Genomic DNA, 16,722 nt, shown 5'->3' with positions numbered 1-16,722 from the left:
TTCTAGTGCCAGCCCATCGAGACCAAGGGTGCTAATGACTATTGAAATTAAGGAAATGTGTGCAAAGTGGCTTGAAGTGCAAACCTTTTTTTGATGAAAATCACCCTGACACAGCTACTGCAAACCGTGTTGGCAACCTGTACATTGACAATGTTGTGAAACACTTTAGGAAAGTCATAAAGGAACGAGAGGTACAGGCCTCTATGGACAGATATGTTGTGCTCAGCAACACAGTAAATGACCATATGACCTGTCTTTGTAATACTCATTTGTGCTAAATTGTTATCTGTTTACAATAATGTATTTATCACTGAATATATCATTGCTTAGTTAATCTTAAGTTAATTTTCAGCCTGCTCATAATGCTCTGCATACAAGGGGCTTTGGCATGTTGCACTGTAATAACTTTGTACTTCACTGTATCATGTTAAAATTAATTAAATACAGTGGACCCTCGCCTAATGCTATTAATCCATTCCTGAGAGCTCAACGTTAGGCGAAATTATCGTTAGGCGAATTAATTTTCCCCATAAGAAATAATGGAAATCAAATTAATCCGTGCAAGACACCCAAAAGTATGAAAAAAAAAATTTTTTACCACATGAAATATTAATTTTAATACACACAAACTGAAGAAGACATGCACAGTTACATGACACTTACCTTTATTGAAGATCTGGTGATGATTGATGGGGTGGGAGGAGGGGTGTGTGTGGATGGTCTTAGTGTTTAGAAGGGGGAATCCCCTTCCATTACGACTTGAGGTAGCAAGTCCTTTTCCGGGGTTACTTCCCTTCTTCTTTTAATGCCACTAGGACCAGCTTGAGAGCCACTGGACCTCTGTCGCACAACATATCTGTCCATAGAGGCCTGTACCTCTCGTTCCTTTATGACTTTCCTAAAGTGTTTCACAACATTGTCAGTGTAATAGTCACCAGCACAGCTTGCAATAGCTGTGTGAGGGTGATTTTCATCCATAAAGGTTTGCACTTCAAGCCACTTTGCACATATTTCCTTAATCTTTGAAGTAGACAACTTCTTCAATTTCTCTCTCCCCTCCTCTGAAGCAGTTTCCTCAGGTGTGGCCTCATGCTGATGAAGATGATCTAGCAGCTCATCAGTGGTTAGTTCTTCATTGTCCTCCTCCACCAACTCTTCCACATCCTCCCCACTAACCTTCAATCCCAAGGACTTCCCCGATGCCACAATTGATTCCTCAACTGGCATACGCTTCTCAGGGTTAGCCTCAAATCCTTCAAAATCCCTTTTGTCTACACATTCTGGCCACAGTTTCTTCCAAGCAGAGTTCAAAGTCCTCTTAGTCACTCCCTCCCAAGCCTTACATATAAGGTTTACACAATTGAGGATATTAAAGTGATCTCTCCAAAACTCTCTTAGTCAATTGAGTTTCTGAGGTCACTACAAAGCACCTTTCAAACAGAGCTTTTGTATACAGTTTTTTGAAGTTTGCAATGACCTGCTGGTCCATGGGCTGCAGGAGAGTAGTTGTATTAGGAGGCAAAAACTTGATGTTAATGAAGCTCATGTCTGCAGAAAGTCATTCTGCCACGTCTGAAGGATGACCTGGAGCATTGTCTAATACCAGGAGGCACTTAAGGTCAAATTTCTTTTCAATTAGGTAATTTTTCATATTGGGGGCAAATGCATGGTGTAACCAGTCATAGAAAAAGTCCCTAGTGACCCATGTCTTGCTGTTTGCCCTCCACAGCACACACAAATTAGCCTTGAGGATATTCTTTTGCCTGAACGGTCTGGGAGTTTCAGAGTGATACACCAATAAAGGCTTCACTTTGCAATCACCACTAGCATTGGCACACATCAACAGAGTAAGCCTGTCTTTCATAGGCTTATGTCCTGGGAGTGCCTTTTCCTCCTCAGTAATGTAGGTCCTGCTTTGAATTTTCTTCCAAAACAGGCCTGTTTCGTCACAATTAAACACTTGTTCAGGTTTCAGTCCTTCACTGTCTATGCAATCCTTGAATTCATGCACATATTTTTCAGCTGCTTTGTGGTTCGAACTGGCAGTCTCACCATGCCTTATCACACTATGTATGCCACTACGATTCTTAAATCTATCAAACCAACCTTTGCTGGCCTTAAATTCACTCACATCACCACTAGTTGCAGGCATTTTTCTAATTAAATCCTCGTGCAACTGCCTAGCCTTTTCACATATGATCGCTTGAGAGATGCTATCTCCTGCTATCTGTTTTTCGTTTATCCACACCAATAACAGTCTCTCAACATCTTCTGTCACTTGCGATCTCTGTTTCGAAAACAAAGTTGCACCTTTGGCAAGAACAGCTTCCTTGATTGCCGTTTTCTTGGCCACAATAGTAGCAATGGTTGATTGGGGTTTACTATACAACCTGGCCAGCTCGGAGACACGCACTCCATTTTCATATTTAGCAATGATCTCTTTCTTCATATCCATAGTAATTCTCACCCTTATTCCTGTAGGGTTGGCACTAGAAGCTTTCTTGGGGCCCATGGTCACTTATTTTGCAGGTGAAATCGCTAAAAACGCTGTGATAATACGAAATATTCCGATTGTGTGCTTGGATGTGACCGCGGAGGCTGGCTTGTAAACACTGCCACCCACGGAACAAGTGAGGCTGGCTCAGGCCGCACGTGGACGCGTCTCGGACGAATCGCGTTGAGCGAGTTTTTTAGCGCTAGGCGAGGCAAAATTTTTGTGTTAAAATGTATCGCAAGGCGGATTTAACGTTATGCGATGCCATCGTTAGGCGAGGGTCCACTGTAAATAAATAAAACCCCGGAAAAGGACTTGCTACCTCAAGTCCTAATGGAAGAGGATTCCCCTTCTAAACATTAAAAACTTCGACACTCTCCCCTCCTCCCATCCCATCAATCACCACCAGGTCTTCATTAAAGGTAAGTGTCAATTATTCTATTGTAATTATTCTATTGTTATTATTGTTATTGTAATTATTAAATTGCATTAAACTTAATATATCATGTGGTAAAAGTTTTTTTTTTTATACTTTTGGGTGTCTTGCACGGATTAATTTGATTTCCATTATTTCTTATGGGGAAAATTGATTCGCTTTCTGATAATTTTGGTTTACGATGAACTCTCAGGAACAGATTAATATCGTGAACCGGGGGTCCACTGTACTGACTTCCTACAAATAAATACTACTCGCCTCTGGCCCTACATAAAGACTAAAAATATTTTAAGTAATGAATGTACTGTGGCAGTAAATGACACAGAAAGGACGTAACTCTAGAGAGGGTTTTGATATCTGAAGTCTTTATGGAGGGGGATTCGCAACTCCATCTCCCCTCCTCGCTTTCTTCAATACGCCAACAAGAGTCTTCAATAAAAGTATGTAATGTTCATTTGTCATTAAAATTTATTTTTTATATTTTTCCTCATTGTTTTCTGTAAAACTATAATTAATTGAAAAAAAATTATTTTTTTGTTAATATTTTTGGGTGTCTGGAACGGATTAATTGTATTTACATTAATTCTTACGGGAAATATTACTTCCGTTTTCAGCCTTTTCAGATTTAGGCCAACCTTCTGGAATGGATTACGGCCAGTAACTGGGGGTCCACTGTATTTTGAAATTTGTGTGAAAATGCCAAGTTACCATTTTCTGATCACTTTATTGGGCAGTTTAAATAGTTGATTGGGTGGTTTCATGTGCTCACTCGATAAAATGGAAGGCGTACTAACGAAACGACTAAGAATTTGATCTACCGGAACAATGTAATTGGCCTCATATAGGACTCAAATGGGCAAAATTGCCGATGTGTAAATATAGCTGATGAGGCAAAATTGGTGAAAGCATAATTTCATCAAATGTCGATCAAATTTTGTACTTTGTTTTATTAACCCTAGAAAAAGCTTCTCTACCATTTCATAGGGATTTTTTTTTTTAAATTCTTGGATGCTGTGGACAAGTTTCAGATCAGGGATCTGGACAATGAAAGGGTTAAAGAATAAAACAGACACAATACCATGACTGGAGTAATACACATATAACCCCCACATAGGAGACTGAAACTTGTGACGACTAGTTAATGGTCCAAGTTGGACAGAAATATTGTCGCAAGTTTCATTCTCCTCTGTGTGGGCTATTTGTGTCTTAAGGGCATTAGGTGGAAAGTTTTATGTTACATTCCTTTCTTTTCCTGATGTGTGTGATGCCTTTGTTGAATCCTAACTGAGAGTAGTTAACCTCTCATTACCCAGGTGCTGTATGAGCCTGTAATGTGCTGCTTTGCCCTTAATGCAGGGAATGTTTCCTACAACTATGCTACTAACAGCTGTGTTATCTGTTTCCACCAGTGTGATCTCCTTGCTGTGACCTCACCTCCAACTATACCTCACTTCTGGCTCTAGTATATCAGCCCATCTTAATCACAGACAACATGGCACTGTTGTAACAAGTCAAATGGGTGACTGTTGGTGGAGTCTTGAACAGTTGAAATATGACAGTTACATGAGCTGTGTGCAGTGGCTTCCCTCTCTTCGCACAGCAGACACTTCTGTCAACCTTTATCTTATATTTATAGTTTTTGCATTGTAACATAACCTAACCGAACTTGGAAAAGGGCTGCAAACCCTATGTGAAAGTTTGAAAGTTATCAGTATGAGTTATGAGTATGAGTTATCATTTATGAGTATATATGGTTTAGCTTTATGGTTCTGTTTTCAGCTATGGGCCTGACCACCATTAATCAAGGGTGACAGGCTGATCGCCTCGAAACATCTTCATTCTTCTATTGTCTTCAGTGTTGTAATCACCTCTGTATTGGGTGACAAGACCTGTTGTGCAAGTGAAATGTTTTGTTAGTAAAGATACCCAAGTGTTGCACATGTATCTTGCTCATTAATTTGATGGTATTTCATACCATTAATGACGCAACTGACTGTTTTTGAATCAGTCAACTTAGCAAATTTTGTCCTGTTTCTGAAGTCCATTAAATCCCACTCTTTTACGTTTACTGTAATTATAATAATCAAATTCAGCTGCCTTTAGTCAATTTTTCTGTTATTCTGTTTTAATTCGGCCTAAATTCTGAATATTATGAAAATGTTAGATCTCAAAATATGTTCAACCTTTCAGATGAATTCCATCCTCTCTTAACAGGCCCAGATTTCTGCCAAGCTGGGCATTCCAGTGACTGATGTTAAGAACGTCATCATCTGGGGCAACCACTCCTCCACGCAGTTCCCAGACGTCCGCCATGCCTCTGCCATTGTCAACGGACAGACTGTGTCCGTATACGATGCCATAAAAGATGATGCTTTTCTCAAAGGCGAATTTATTACAGTGAGTGATGTTTCTTGTAATAATTATACTAATGATAATGTGAATAACATTTAGATAAAGGTAAGGAATTTTTACTTTTGTGGGTGGATAGGGAAGTAAAGTGGCAGATATTGCAAATGTATGGAATAGGTGATAGGTTACTTCAGCAGTTAAGAGTTATTATGAGTCACTGGGTCAAAGGTGGATTGATACACATTTTCTCTGATGCTGAACCAGAGAAAACATCATTTTTTTCCTCCGCCTGGCTACCATATCTTACATTTGTGATATTTATTGTACTGTGGGTGTCTGTATCATGTTTATATGCTATGTAACATGTTTCTTACATAATTTTGAAGAAAATTTAATAACTGGATTAATGAAAATGTCTATATTAACATAAAATAAAACATTTAATGTGCCCAAGAGTGATTATTATTATGTACAGTCTCTCCTCCCTGAGCGACGTACTCGTTTACCGACAATTCAGACTTGCAATGGGCTCTGACCAAATTGCATACCTAAATAATGTATGTTAGAGCTGATTTTCTCTATTCTGTATATTACAATGTACAGTACAGTGCTGTATAAACATTTAAAAATATACTAGAAATGTTATAAATGGTGCAAAAGTGACATTAAAAGAATATCAAAGATGACACAAACCCACTACCATTATATTATGCTCCTCACTGAGAAACTAATTCGTTGACCAATGTGGTCTTAGGAATGGAACTCTGTCATTAAGTGAGGAAAGGCTGCATTAGTATTATTACTATGTTGTCAAGATTAGAGAGACACTCTTAGTGATTTTAATGTGTACCTGCATGCCAGCACAGTGTATAAGTTTAAGGTACAGGTACACATAAGTATAATTATCAGAGTACATATAAAACACACACTAACTTTAAAACACTTGAAATTTTGGAATGTTTCCGGACATAAAGGAGAGAGGTGCTCATGGAGAATGTGAACAAACTGGGTGGCGTGCGGTGACCATATTAGAGAGTCAGATAGGGGGAGCCGTACAGCAAGTTTTGGTCATAATTTGAAATGTCTATATTAACGGAACACCATAAGATGAAACGCCGTAAAGCGGGGCCCTACTGTACTGATTTATCCTCTTTTCCTTAAAATATATATTATTACCAGCTACTGGACCACTATGACAAGGTCCTGGGTGCTGTTGAGGATAAACAAAATACGTACAGATGAAGTATACGCAGACTTTGCAAAAGTTTTCGACAAGTGTGACCATGGAGTAATAGCACACAAAATGCGTGATAAAGGAATAACAGAAAAGTTGATAGATGGATCTATAACTTCCTGACAAATAGAACACAGAGTAATAGTAAACAGAATAAAGTCCCAGGCATCCATGGTGAAAGCTCTGTTCTACAAGGCACAGTACTCGCTCCCATTCTATTCCTCATCCTCATTTCGGACATAGAGATGTAAGCCATAGCTCTGTGTCTTCCTTTGCAGATGACACCCAGATTGCCATGGCAGTGACCTCCATTGAAGACACAGCAAGACTCCAAACGGACATCCACCAAATCTTCAAATGGGCCACTCAAAATAATACGAAGTTCAACTAGGAGAAATTTCATCTACTCAAATATGGAAAACTTGATGAAATTAAAAATGTGTCAGCGTATATGACAAATTCTAACCATACAATAGAGCAAAAAAAGAACTGTGAAGGACCTATGAGTGATAATGTTAGAGGATCTCACCTTAAAAGATCACAACAATGTATCTACCTCATCTGCTAGGAAAATGATAGGATGGATAATGAGAACCTTCAAAACTAGGGACGCCAAGCTCATGATGATCCTCTTCAAATCGCTTGTTCTCTCTAGGCTGGAATACTGCAGTACACTAACTGTCCCCTTCAAGGCTGGAGACATTACAGACCTGGAGAGCATATAAAAACTTTCATGGCACACATAAGTACAGTGAGGCACCTAAATTACTGGGAACGTTGAAGGTCCTTGATCTGTATTCCCTGGAATGCAGGCGAGAAAGATGCATGGTAATATACACTCGATAATATAAGACTCGACAGGAGAGGTAGCATTCCCCCGATGAAAAGCAGGGGCGCCACGAGTACATTGAGACAACACAATAAGTGTCAGGGGCCCAAGACTGTTCAACTGCCTCCCAGTATACATATGGGAGATTACCAATAGACCCTTGGCTGTCTTCAAGAAGGCACTGGACAGACACCTAAAGTCAGTACCTGACCAACCGGGCTGTAGTTTGTATGTCAGTTTGTGTGCAGCCAGTAGTAGCAGCCTGGTTGATCAAACCTGGTCTCAGACCGAGCCACAGGGGCATTGACCCTTGAAATCCTGTCCAGGTAAACCTCTTTATGTACATAGTTCAGTTAAAGGCCCCATTATCATTTACCCCCTTGCACTCCAAAACTTGCCTACCATGCCCTCTACAACCATTTCTCCCACTTTAGCATTCATGTCCTCTACAGTAATTACTTTCTTACTTGGTTTAAAACTTCCTAAGCACTCAATATCTCCGAAAATCTCTCACTTTCTCTCTACACTTCTTTCTCCAGGTGCATAAATACTTACTGTGACCCACTTTTCATGTCTGACCCACCTTTATTTTACTCCACAAAATCCTTGAATTTATACAATCATATTCTTTCTTTTCCTGCCATAACTGATCCTTCAACATTATTGCTACTCCATCCTTTCCTCTAACTGTATTAGAGAGCCCTGACCTAATTCCATTTATTTCTCCCCACTGAAATTCTCCTACCCACTTCAGTTTTGTTTTCCTTAGAGCCAGGACATCCAGCTTCTTTTCATTCATAACATCCACAGTCATCTTTCTTATCATCCTTACCACATCCACACACATTCAAACATCCCAGCTTAAAGAGTTTTATTTTTATTTTTAGTGAGCTGTGCAGGAGAAGGGGTTACTAGCCCATTGCTCCTGGCATTTTAGTTGACATTTACAACATGCATGGCCTACAGAGGAAAGAGTCTTATTCCACTTCCCCATGGATATGAAAGGAAAAGTAATAATAACATGAACTATTAAGATAACATCAAAGAAAACTCAGATGAGTGTGTATACATAAACGTGTACATGCATGTGTAGTATCACTTAAGTGTAAGTAAAAGTAGCAAGATATACTTATCTTGTGAGTTTGAGACAGAAAAGACACCTGCACTCCTACCATCGTATAAAACAAAATACAGGTTTCCATCTTGTTCATTGGCAAGGCAGTAGTACGTACTGCCCTGGGTGGTTTCTGTCTACCAAGCTGCTATATATATGTATATATATATATATATATATACAGTAGGGCCCCAGTATCTGCTGGGGATAAGTTCTGAGGACCAGCTGTGGATATCGAAACTGCGGATAGTAGCAAACCCTATGTGTAAGTCCTATACATAACTATTATAAATTTTAATTGATAAATTATGCACAGTAAGTGGAGAGTTATCACTTCCATTGATGGGAAGCACTTCAAGGCTTCTCTTAGGCTTTGAAGAACTGCCAGCTTCTCTACTTTTGTGCTTTGTGGCCATTATTATCTAAAATTAAGAGGTATTTTTGGGCCACAGTGCACCATGGATAACTGAAACCGCAGATACCGAATGAGTGGATATGAAGGTTCTATTGTACATATTCTCCATGGTGAAGTGGAACAGAATTCTTCCTCCATAAGCCATGTGTGTCATAGGAGACGATTAACATGCCAGGAACAAGAGGCAAGTAATTGCTTCTCCTGTATGCATTACTAAATTTAAAAAAAACTTTCATTTTTCTTTCTAGGTCACCCTGCCTTGGTGACCGTGGTACAGCAGCAGATGACCATGGTACAGCAGCAGCTGACCATGGTACAGCAGCAGCAGCAGGTGACCGTGGTACAGCAGCAGCAGCAGACCGTGGTGCAGCAGCAGCTGACAGTGGTGCATCAGCAGCTGACTCTGGTACAGCAGCAGCAGCTGACCGTGGTGCAGCAGCTGACTGTGGTGCAGCAGCAGCTGACCATGGTACAGCAGCAGCAGCTGACCGTGGTACAGCAGCATCCGCTGACCGTGGTACAGCAGCAGCCGCTGACCGTGGTACAGCAGCAGCCGCTGACCATGGTACAGCAGCAGCCGCTGACCGTGGTACAGCAGCAGCCGCTGACCGTGGTACAGCAGCAGCAGCTGACCATGGTACAGCAGCAGCAGCTGACTGTGGTACAGCAGCAGCAGCTGACCATGGTACAGCAGCAGCATCTGACCATGGTACAGCAGCAGCAGCTGACCATGGTACAGCAGCAGCAGCTGACCATGGTACAGCAGCAGCAGCTGACCATGGTACAGCAGCAGCAGCTGACCATGGTACAGCAGCAGCAGCTGACCATGGTACAGCAGCAGCAGCTGACCATGGTACAGCAGCAGCAGCTGACCGTGATACAGCAGCACTAGCTGACCGTGATACAGCAGCAGCAGCTGACCGTGGTACGGCAGCAGCAGCAGCTGACCGTGGTACGGCAGCAGCAGCAGCTGACCGTGGTACGGCAGCAGCAGCAGCTGACCGTGGTACGGCAGCAGCAGCAGCTGACCATGGTACAGCAGCAGCAGCTGACCATGGTACAGCAGCAGCAGCTGACCATGGTACAGCAGCAGCAGCTGACCATGGTACAGCAGCAGCAGCTGACCATGGTACAGCAGCACTAGCTGACCGTGATACAGCAGCAGCAGCTGACCGTGGTACGGCAGCAGCAGCAGCTGACCGTGGTACGGCAGCAGCAGCAGCTGACCGTGGTACGGCAGCAGCAGCAGCTGACCGTGATACGGCAGCAGCAGCAGCTGACCGTGGTACAGCAGCAGCAGCAGCAGCTGACCGTGGTACGGCAGCAGCAGCAGCTGACCGTGGTACGGCAGCAGCAGCAGCTGACCGTGGTACGGCAGCAGCAGCAGCTGACCGTGGTACGGCAGCAGCAGCAGCTGACCGTGGTACGGCAGCAGCAGCAGCTGACCGTGGTACGGCAGCAGCAGCAGCTGACCGTGGTACGGCAGCAGCAGCAGCTGACCGTGGTACGGCAGCAGCAGCAGCTGACCGTGGTACGGCAGCAGCAGCAGCTGACCGTGGTACAGCAGCAGCTGACCGTGGTACAGCAGTAGCAGCTGACCATGGTACGATAGTATTTCTCACCATTTTTACCACAGGGTTGGCACTAGAAGCTTTCTTGGGCCCATGGTGGCTTATTTAGCAGTTACAAGCACTGAAAACAATGGAATAATAGAAAATTCATCGAATGTATAACGAAAAAAGGCACAATACTGTGACTGGAATGATACACAAATAACCCGCACATAGAAGAGAGGAGCTTATGACGACGTTTTGGTCTGACTTGGACCATTTACAGTCAGACAAACTGTGACTTTGTAAATGGTCTAAGTTGGACTGAAACGTTGTCGTAAGCTCCTCTCTTCTATGTGCGGGTTATTTGTGTATCGAATGCATGCATGCAAACCGTCTAACCTGGCTTGTAAACAATGGTACACTAGCTGAGCTGAGACAGATGTGTTAGGGACGAATGATGATAGTCAAGTTTTTCATCGTTGGTTGGGCCAAAATTTTTACACTAAAACACTTCGTTAGTCTATTTTATCATTAGATGATGCCTTCGTTGGTTGAGGGTCCACTGTATTGTAATAAACATAATAGAGGAAATTAGTTCTAATATTTTTTTTATTATTATCACACTGGCCGATTCCCACCAAGGCAGGGTGGCCCGAAAAAGAAAAACTTTCACCATCATTCACTCCATCACTGTCTTGCCAGAAGGGTGCTTTACACTACAGTTTTTAAACTGCAACATTAACACCCCTCCTTCAGAGTGCAGGCACTGTACTTCCCATCTCCAGGACTCAAGTCCGGCCTGCCGGTTTCCCTGAACCCCTTCATAAATGTTACTTTGCTCACACTCCAACAGCACGTCAAGTATTAAAAACCATTTGTCTCCATTCACTCCTATCAAACACGCTCATGCATACCTGCTGGAAGTCCAAGCCCCTCGCACACAAAACCTCCTTTACCCCCTCTCTCCAACCTTTCCTAGGCCGACCCCTACCCCGCCTTCCTTCCACTACAGACTGATACACTCTTGAAGTCATTCTGTTTCGCTCCATTCTCTCTACATGTCCGAACCACCTCAACAACCCTTCCTCAGCCCTCTGGACAACAGTTTTGGTAATCCCACACCACCTCCTAACTTCCAAACTACGAATTCTCTGCATTATATTCACACCACACATTGCCCTCAGACATGACATCTCCACTGCCTCCAGCCTTCTCCTCGCTGCAGCATTCATCACCCATGCTTCACACCCATATAAGAGCGTTGGTAAAACTATACTCTCATACATTCCCCTCTTTGCCTCCAAGGACAAAGTTCTTTGTCTCCACAGACTCCTAAGTGCACCACTCACTCTTTTTCCCTCATCAATTCTATGATTCACCTCATCTTTCATAGACCCATCCGCTGACACGTCCACTCCCAAATATCTGAATACATTCACCTCCTCCATACTCTCTCCCTCCAATCTGATATTCAATCTTTCATCACCTAATCTTTTTGTTATCCTCATAACCTTACTCTTTCCTGTATTCACCTTTAATTTTCTTCTTTTGCACACCCTACCAAATTCATCCACCAATCTCTGCAACTTCTCTTCAGAATCTCCCAAGAGCACAGTGTCATCAGCAAAGAGCAGCTGTGACAACTCCCACTTTGTGTGTGATTCTTTATCTTTTAACTCCACGCCTCTTGTCAAGACCCTCGCATTTACTTCTCTTACAACCCCATCTATAAATATATTAAACAACCACAGTGACATCACACATCCTTGTCTAAGGCCTACTTTTACTGGGAAATAATTTCCCTCTTTCCTACATACTCTAACTTGAGCCTCACTATCCTCGTAAAAACTCTTCACTGCTTTCAGTAACCTACCTCCTACACCATACACTTGCAACATCTGCCACATTGCCCCCCTATCCACCCTGTCATACGCCTTTTCCAAATCCATAAATGCCACAAAGACCTCTTTAGCCTTATCTAAATACTGTTCACTTATATGTTTCACTGTAAACACCTGGTCCACACACCCCCTACCTTTCCTAAAGCCTCCTTGTTCATCTGCTATCCTATTCTCCGTCTTACTCTTAATTCTTTCAATAATAACTCTACCATACACTTTACCAGGTATACTCAGCAGACTTATCCCCCTATAATTTTTGCACTCTCTTTTATCCCCTTTGCCTTTATACAAAGGAACTATGCATGCTTTCTGCCAATCCCTAGGTACCTTACCCTCTTCCATACATTTATTAAATAATTGCACCAACCACTCCAAAACTATATCCCCACCTGCTTTTAACATTTCTATCTTTATCCCATCAATCCCGGCTGCCTTACCCCCTTTCATTTTACCTACTGCCTCACGAACTTCCCCCACACTCACAACTGGCTCTTCCTCACTCCTACAAGATGTTATTCCTCCTTGCCCTATACACGAAATCACAGCTTCCCTATCTTCATCAACATTTAACAATTCCTCAAAATATTCCCTCCATCTTCCCAATACCTCTAACTCTCCATTTAATAACTCTCCTCTCCTATTTTTAACTGACAAATCCATTTGTTCTCTAGGCTTTCTTAACTTGTTAATCTCACTCCAAAACTTTTTCTTATTTTCAACAAAATTTGTTGATAACATCTCACCCACTCTCTCATTTGCTCTCTTTTTACATTGCTTCACCACTCTCTTAACCTCTCTCTTTTTCTCCATATACTCTTCCCTCCTTGCATCACTTCTACTTTGTAAAAACTTCTCATATGCTAACTTTTTCTCCCTTACTACTCTCTTTACATCATCATTCCACCAATCGCTCCTCTTCCCTCCCGCACCCACTTTCCTGTAACCACAAACTTCTGCTGAACACTCTAACACTACATTTTTAAACCTACCCCATACCTCTTCGACCCCATTGCCTATGCTCTCATTAGCCCATCTATCCTCCAATAGCTGTTTATATCTTTCCCTAACTGCCTCCTCTTTTAGTTTATAAACCTTCACCTCTCTCTTCCCTGATGCTTCTATTCTCCTTGTATCCCATCTACCTTTTACTCTCAGTGTAGCTACAACTAGAAAGTGATCTGATATATCTGTGGCCCCTCTATAAACATGTACATCCTGAAGTCTACCCAACAGTCTTTTATCTACCAATACATAATCCAACAAACTGTCATTTCGCCCTACATCATATCTTGTATACTTATTTATCCTCTTTTTCTTAAAATATGTATTACCTATAACTAAACCCCTTTCTATACAAAGTTCAATCAAAGGGCTCCCATTATCATTTACACCTGGCACCCCAAACTTACCTACCACACCCTCTCTAAAAGTTTCTCCTACTTTAGCATTCAGGTCCCCTACCACAATTACTCTCTCACTTGGTTCAAAGGCTCCTATACATTCACTTAACATCTCCCAAAATCTCTCTCTCTCCTCTGCATTCCTCTCTTCTCCAGGTGCATACACGCTTATTATGACCCACTTCTCGCATCCAACCTTTACTTTAATCCACATAATTCTTGAATTTACACATTCATATTCTCTTTTCTCCTTCCATAACTGATCATTTAACATTACTGCTACCCCTTCCTTTGCTCTAACTCTCTCAGATACTCCAGATTTAATCCCATTTATTTCCCCCCACTGAAACTCTACTACCCCCTTCAGCTTTGTTTCGCTTAGGGCCAGGACATCCAACTTCTTTTCATTCATAACATCAGTAATCATCTGTTTCTTGTCATCCGCACTACATCCACGCACATTTAAGCATCCCAGTTTTATAAAGTTTTTCTTCTTCTCTTTTTTAGTAAGTGTCTACAGGAGAAGGGGTTACTAGCCCATTGCTCCTGGCATTTTAGTCGCCTCATACGACACGCATGGCTTACGGAGGAAAGATTCTTTGCCACTTCCCCATGGACAATAGAAGAAATAAAGAAGAACAAGAACTATTTAGAAAAAGGAGAAAAACCTAGATGTATGTATATATATATGCATGTGCGTGTCTGTGAAGTGTGACCAAAGTGTTAGTAGGAGTAGCAAGATATCCCTGTTATCTAGCGTGTTTATGAGACAGAAAAAGAAACCAGCAATCCTACCATCATGCAAAACAGTTACAGGTTTCTGTTTCACAGTCATCTGGCAGGACGGTAGTACTTCCCTGGGTGGTTGCTGTCTACCAACCTACTACATTATTTAGGTATGCACGTTGGTCAGAGAGCCCGTCGTAATTCTGAGCGGTCATTAAGTGAGGAGGGACTGTACATACATACATGTACATATATGCTGTACATATACACCTACCATCCGACTTACGACCTGCTTGACATACGTCCACTCGACTTATGACCGTGCAGCTGGGCTGGGCCGGCTGATGCACACCACTGTACATTATTTGACAATACTCGCGGCGGCAATGCGTCATGCAGGCAGCATCAGTTTGAGTAACCCTGTCCTATCAGCAGCATCATACTGTATTAACTGTGTGATGAATGGTTTGAAAAACCGACAAGTTGAAGATTGAGACACTTATGCAGCATATGGGAATCTTTATTCAGGAAACGTTTCGCCACACAGTGGCTTCATCAGTCCAATACAAAGATGAAGGCGTAAGGAGAGGAGGAGAATGAGGTAATCAGTCCCTCAACCTGGAGTCGATGTGTTCAGTCCATCAATCTTGTAGAATGTACAGCATAGGGCCGTAGACGTGGCTTATATACTGTAGTGAGGTGACGTGAAGCAGATGGAGGCGGGGTCATAGTGGTACCATCCACTAGTCGAAGTAGGTCTTCGTCCAAAGGTTGAACAAGTGTTGAAGAATTCTTTGTAACAAGACCCCATGATGCTGCCGTGTCTGACAGTTGTGATGAATGGTTTGAAAAACCGACAAGTTGAAGATTGAGACACTTGTATTGGACTGATGAAGCCACTGTGTGGCGAAACGTTTCCTGAATAAAGATTCCCATATGCTGCATAAGTGTCTCAATCTTCAACCTGTATTAACTGTACTAACTTGACAGTAAATTTCACCATGGCCCCTAAGATGAAGTCTGAATCTTGCACTGGAGATTGTGGCAAGAAAGGCTCTTACTCTTGAACTCTCTATTTGTTTTCACTGTTGCACATAAACCTGTCTGTATCTGTCTGCCTGTATATCTCTGTGTGTCTGTTTATCTGTCTGTCTACCTGTGTTTGTCTTTGTCTACCTGTGTCTACCTGTGTGTGTCTCTGTCTACCTGTGTCTCTCTGTCTACCTGTGTGTGTGTGTGTCTACCTGTGTGTCTTTCTGTCGACCTGTGTCTGTCTTTCTGTCTGCTTGTCTGTCTCAGAGCCACTCATTAAGAGTGTAATTGGTCTTGAAGACACCATATTAACCCTTCGAGGGTCGACAGGTCCTCTCAGAGACTCGTTCTCAGGGTCGGCCAAATTAAAAAAAAAAAAAAAATATTTTTTCTTATGAAAAATACTTAGAGATATGGAGGCGTGAAGTTGATGAAAAAGGGGGACAATGTGGCAGCATCACCGACTGCCGTCTCCCGGTATTCTTTTATTTACTTTCTTACGTACTAATTTCTATTATTTTTTAATTTTTCTTTTTCCAAGTAACTTTTATGGCCTGTGAGACCAATATGATCAGTATTTTGTAAGTTTTTTCTTTTTCAATACTACACAATAAGGGCATAAACACTGTTGTCATTGTTTTGTTTATAAAAAATATTTACACAAACAAATGATATGAAATGCTGTTTATTACTATTTTTCTATATTTTATATACACATATACAGTCACAGGGAATGTTTCTAGAAGTTCTGCAGCCTGTGGAAGTCTTTGAAACATGGTGTCATGCATAGTAGTGTTTTACACTCCTCACACAAAACGAGTGTCTCTGCGTTGTTGTGGGCGTTTCCTTGTATGTGCACAGACGTAACACCTCTTCTGAGCCTTTTTCTTGAAAGCAGTAGCAGGCAGTTTTACCAGGAAGTGATCACCATGCTTCAGACGAGAAGGTAGTTATTGATAATTTGGTGGGTGGTCTATTGCAGGTGTTCTTCCTTGGTACTTGAATACTATTTGTCTGATGACAGACAAACAGAATTCACCGTATTGTGGTTTGTTTCTGGTCCTCATCTTATACATATTATAAGCATTGAGCATGGAAATGTCCAGAAAATGGAAAAAGAGTTTTATGTACCACTTATAACTCTTGCGAACATAATCAGCAAACCCAATCTGCATGTCACATTTGTCCACTGAACGCATATTGAAGGTGTAATCAATCACAGCTGCAGGTTTTAGAACG

The 16,722-nt window shown here is 41.9% G+C and overlaps 1 protein-coding gene across 1 annotated transcript in view; it reads left to right on the top strand.

Annotated features, from left to right (window-relative positions):
- Window positions 1-16,722, top strand: part of Mdh1 (malate dehydrogenase 1) — a 98,358-nt gene that overhangs the window by 45,252 nt on the left and 36,384 nt on the right. Inside the window, exon 5 of the mRNA XM_070089204.1 lies at window positions 5,145-5,327. Coding sequence (XP_069945305.1) covers window positions 5,145-5,327 — 183 coding nt within the window. The remainder of the gene's footprint in view (window positions 1-5,144; window positions 5,328-16,722) is intronic.

Source organism: Cherax quadricarinatus, chromosome 2 (assembly GCF_038502225.1).
Source record: "Cherax quadricarinatus isolate ZL_2023a chromosome 2, ASM3850222v1, whole genome shotgun sequence".
NCBI lineage: Eukaryota > Metazoa > Arthropoda > Malacostraca > Decapoda > Parastacidae > Cherax > Cherax quadricarinatus.
Note: the sequence above shows the minus strand (reverse complement) of the source record. Positions and strands in the feature narration are given on the sequence as shown.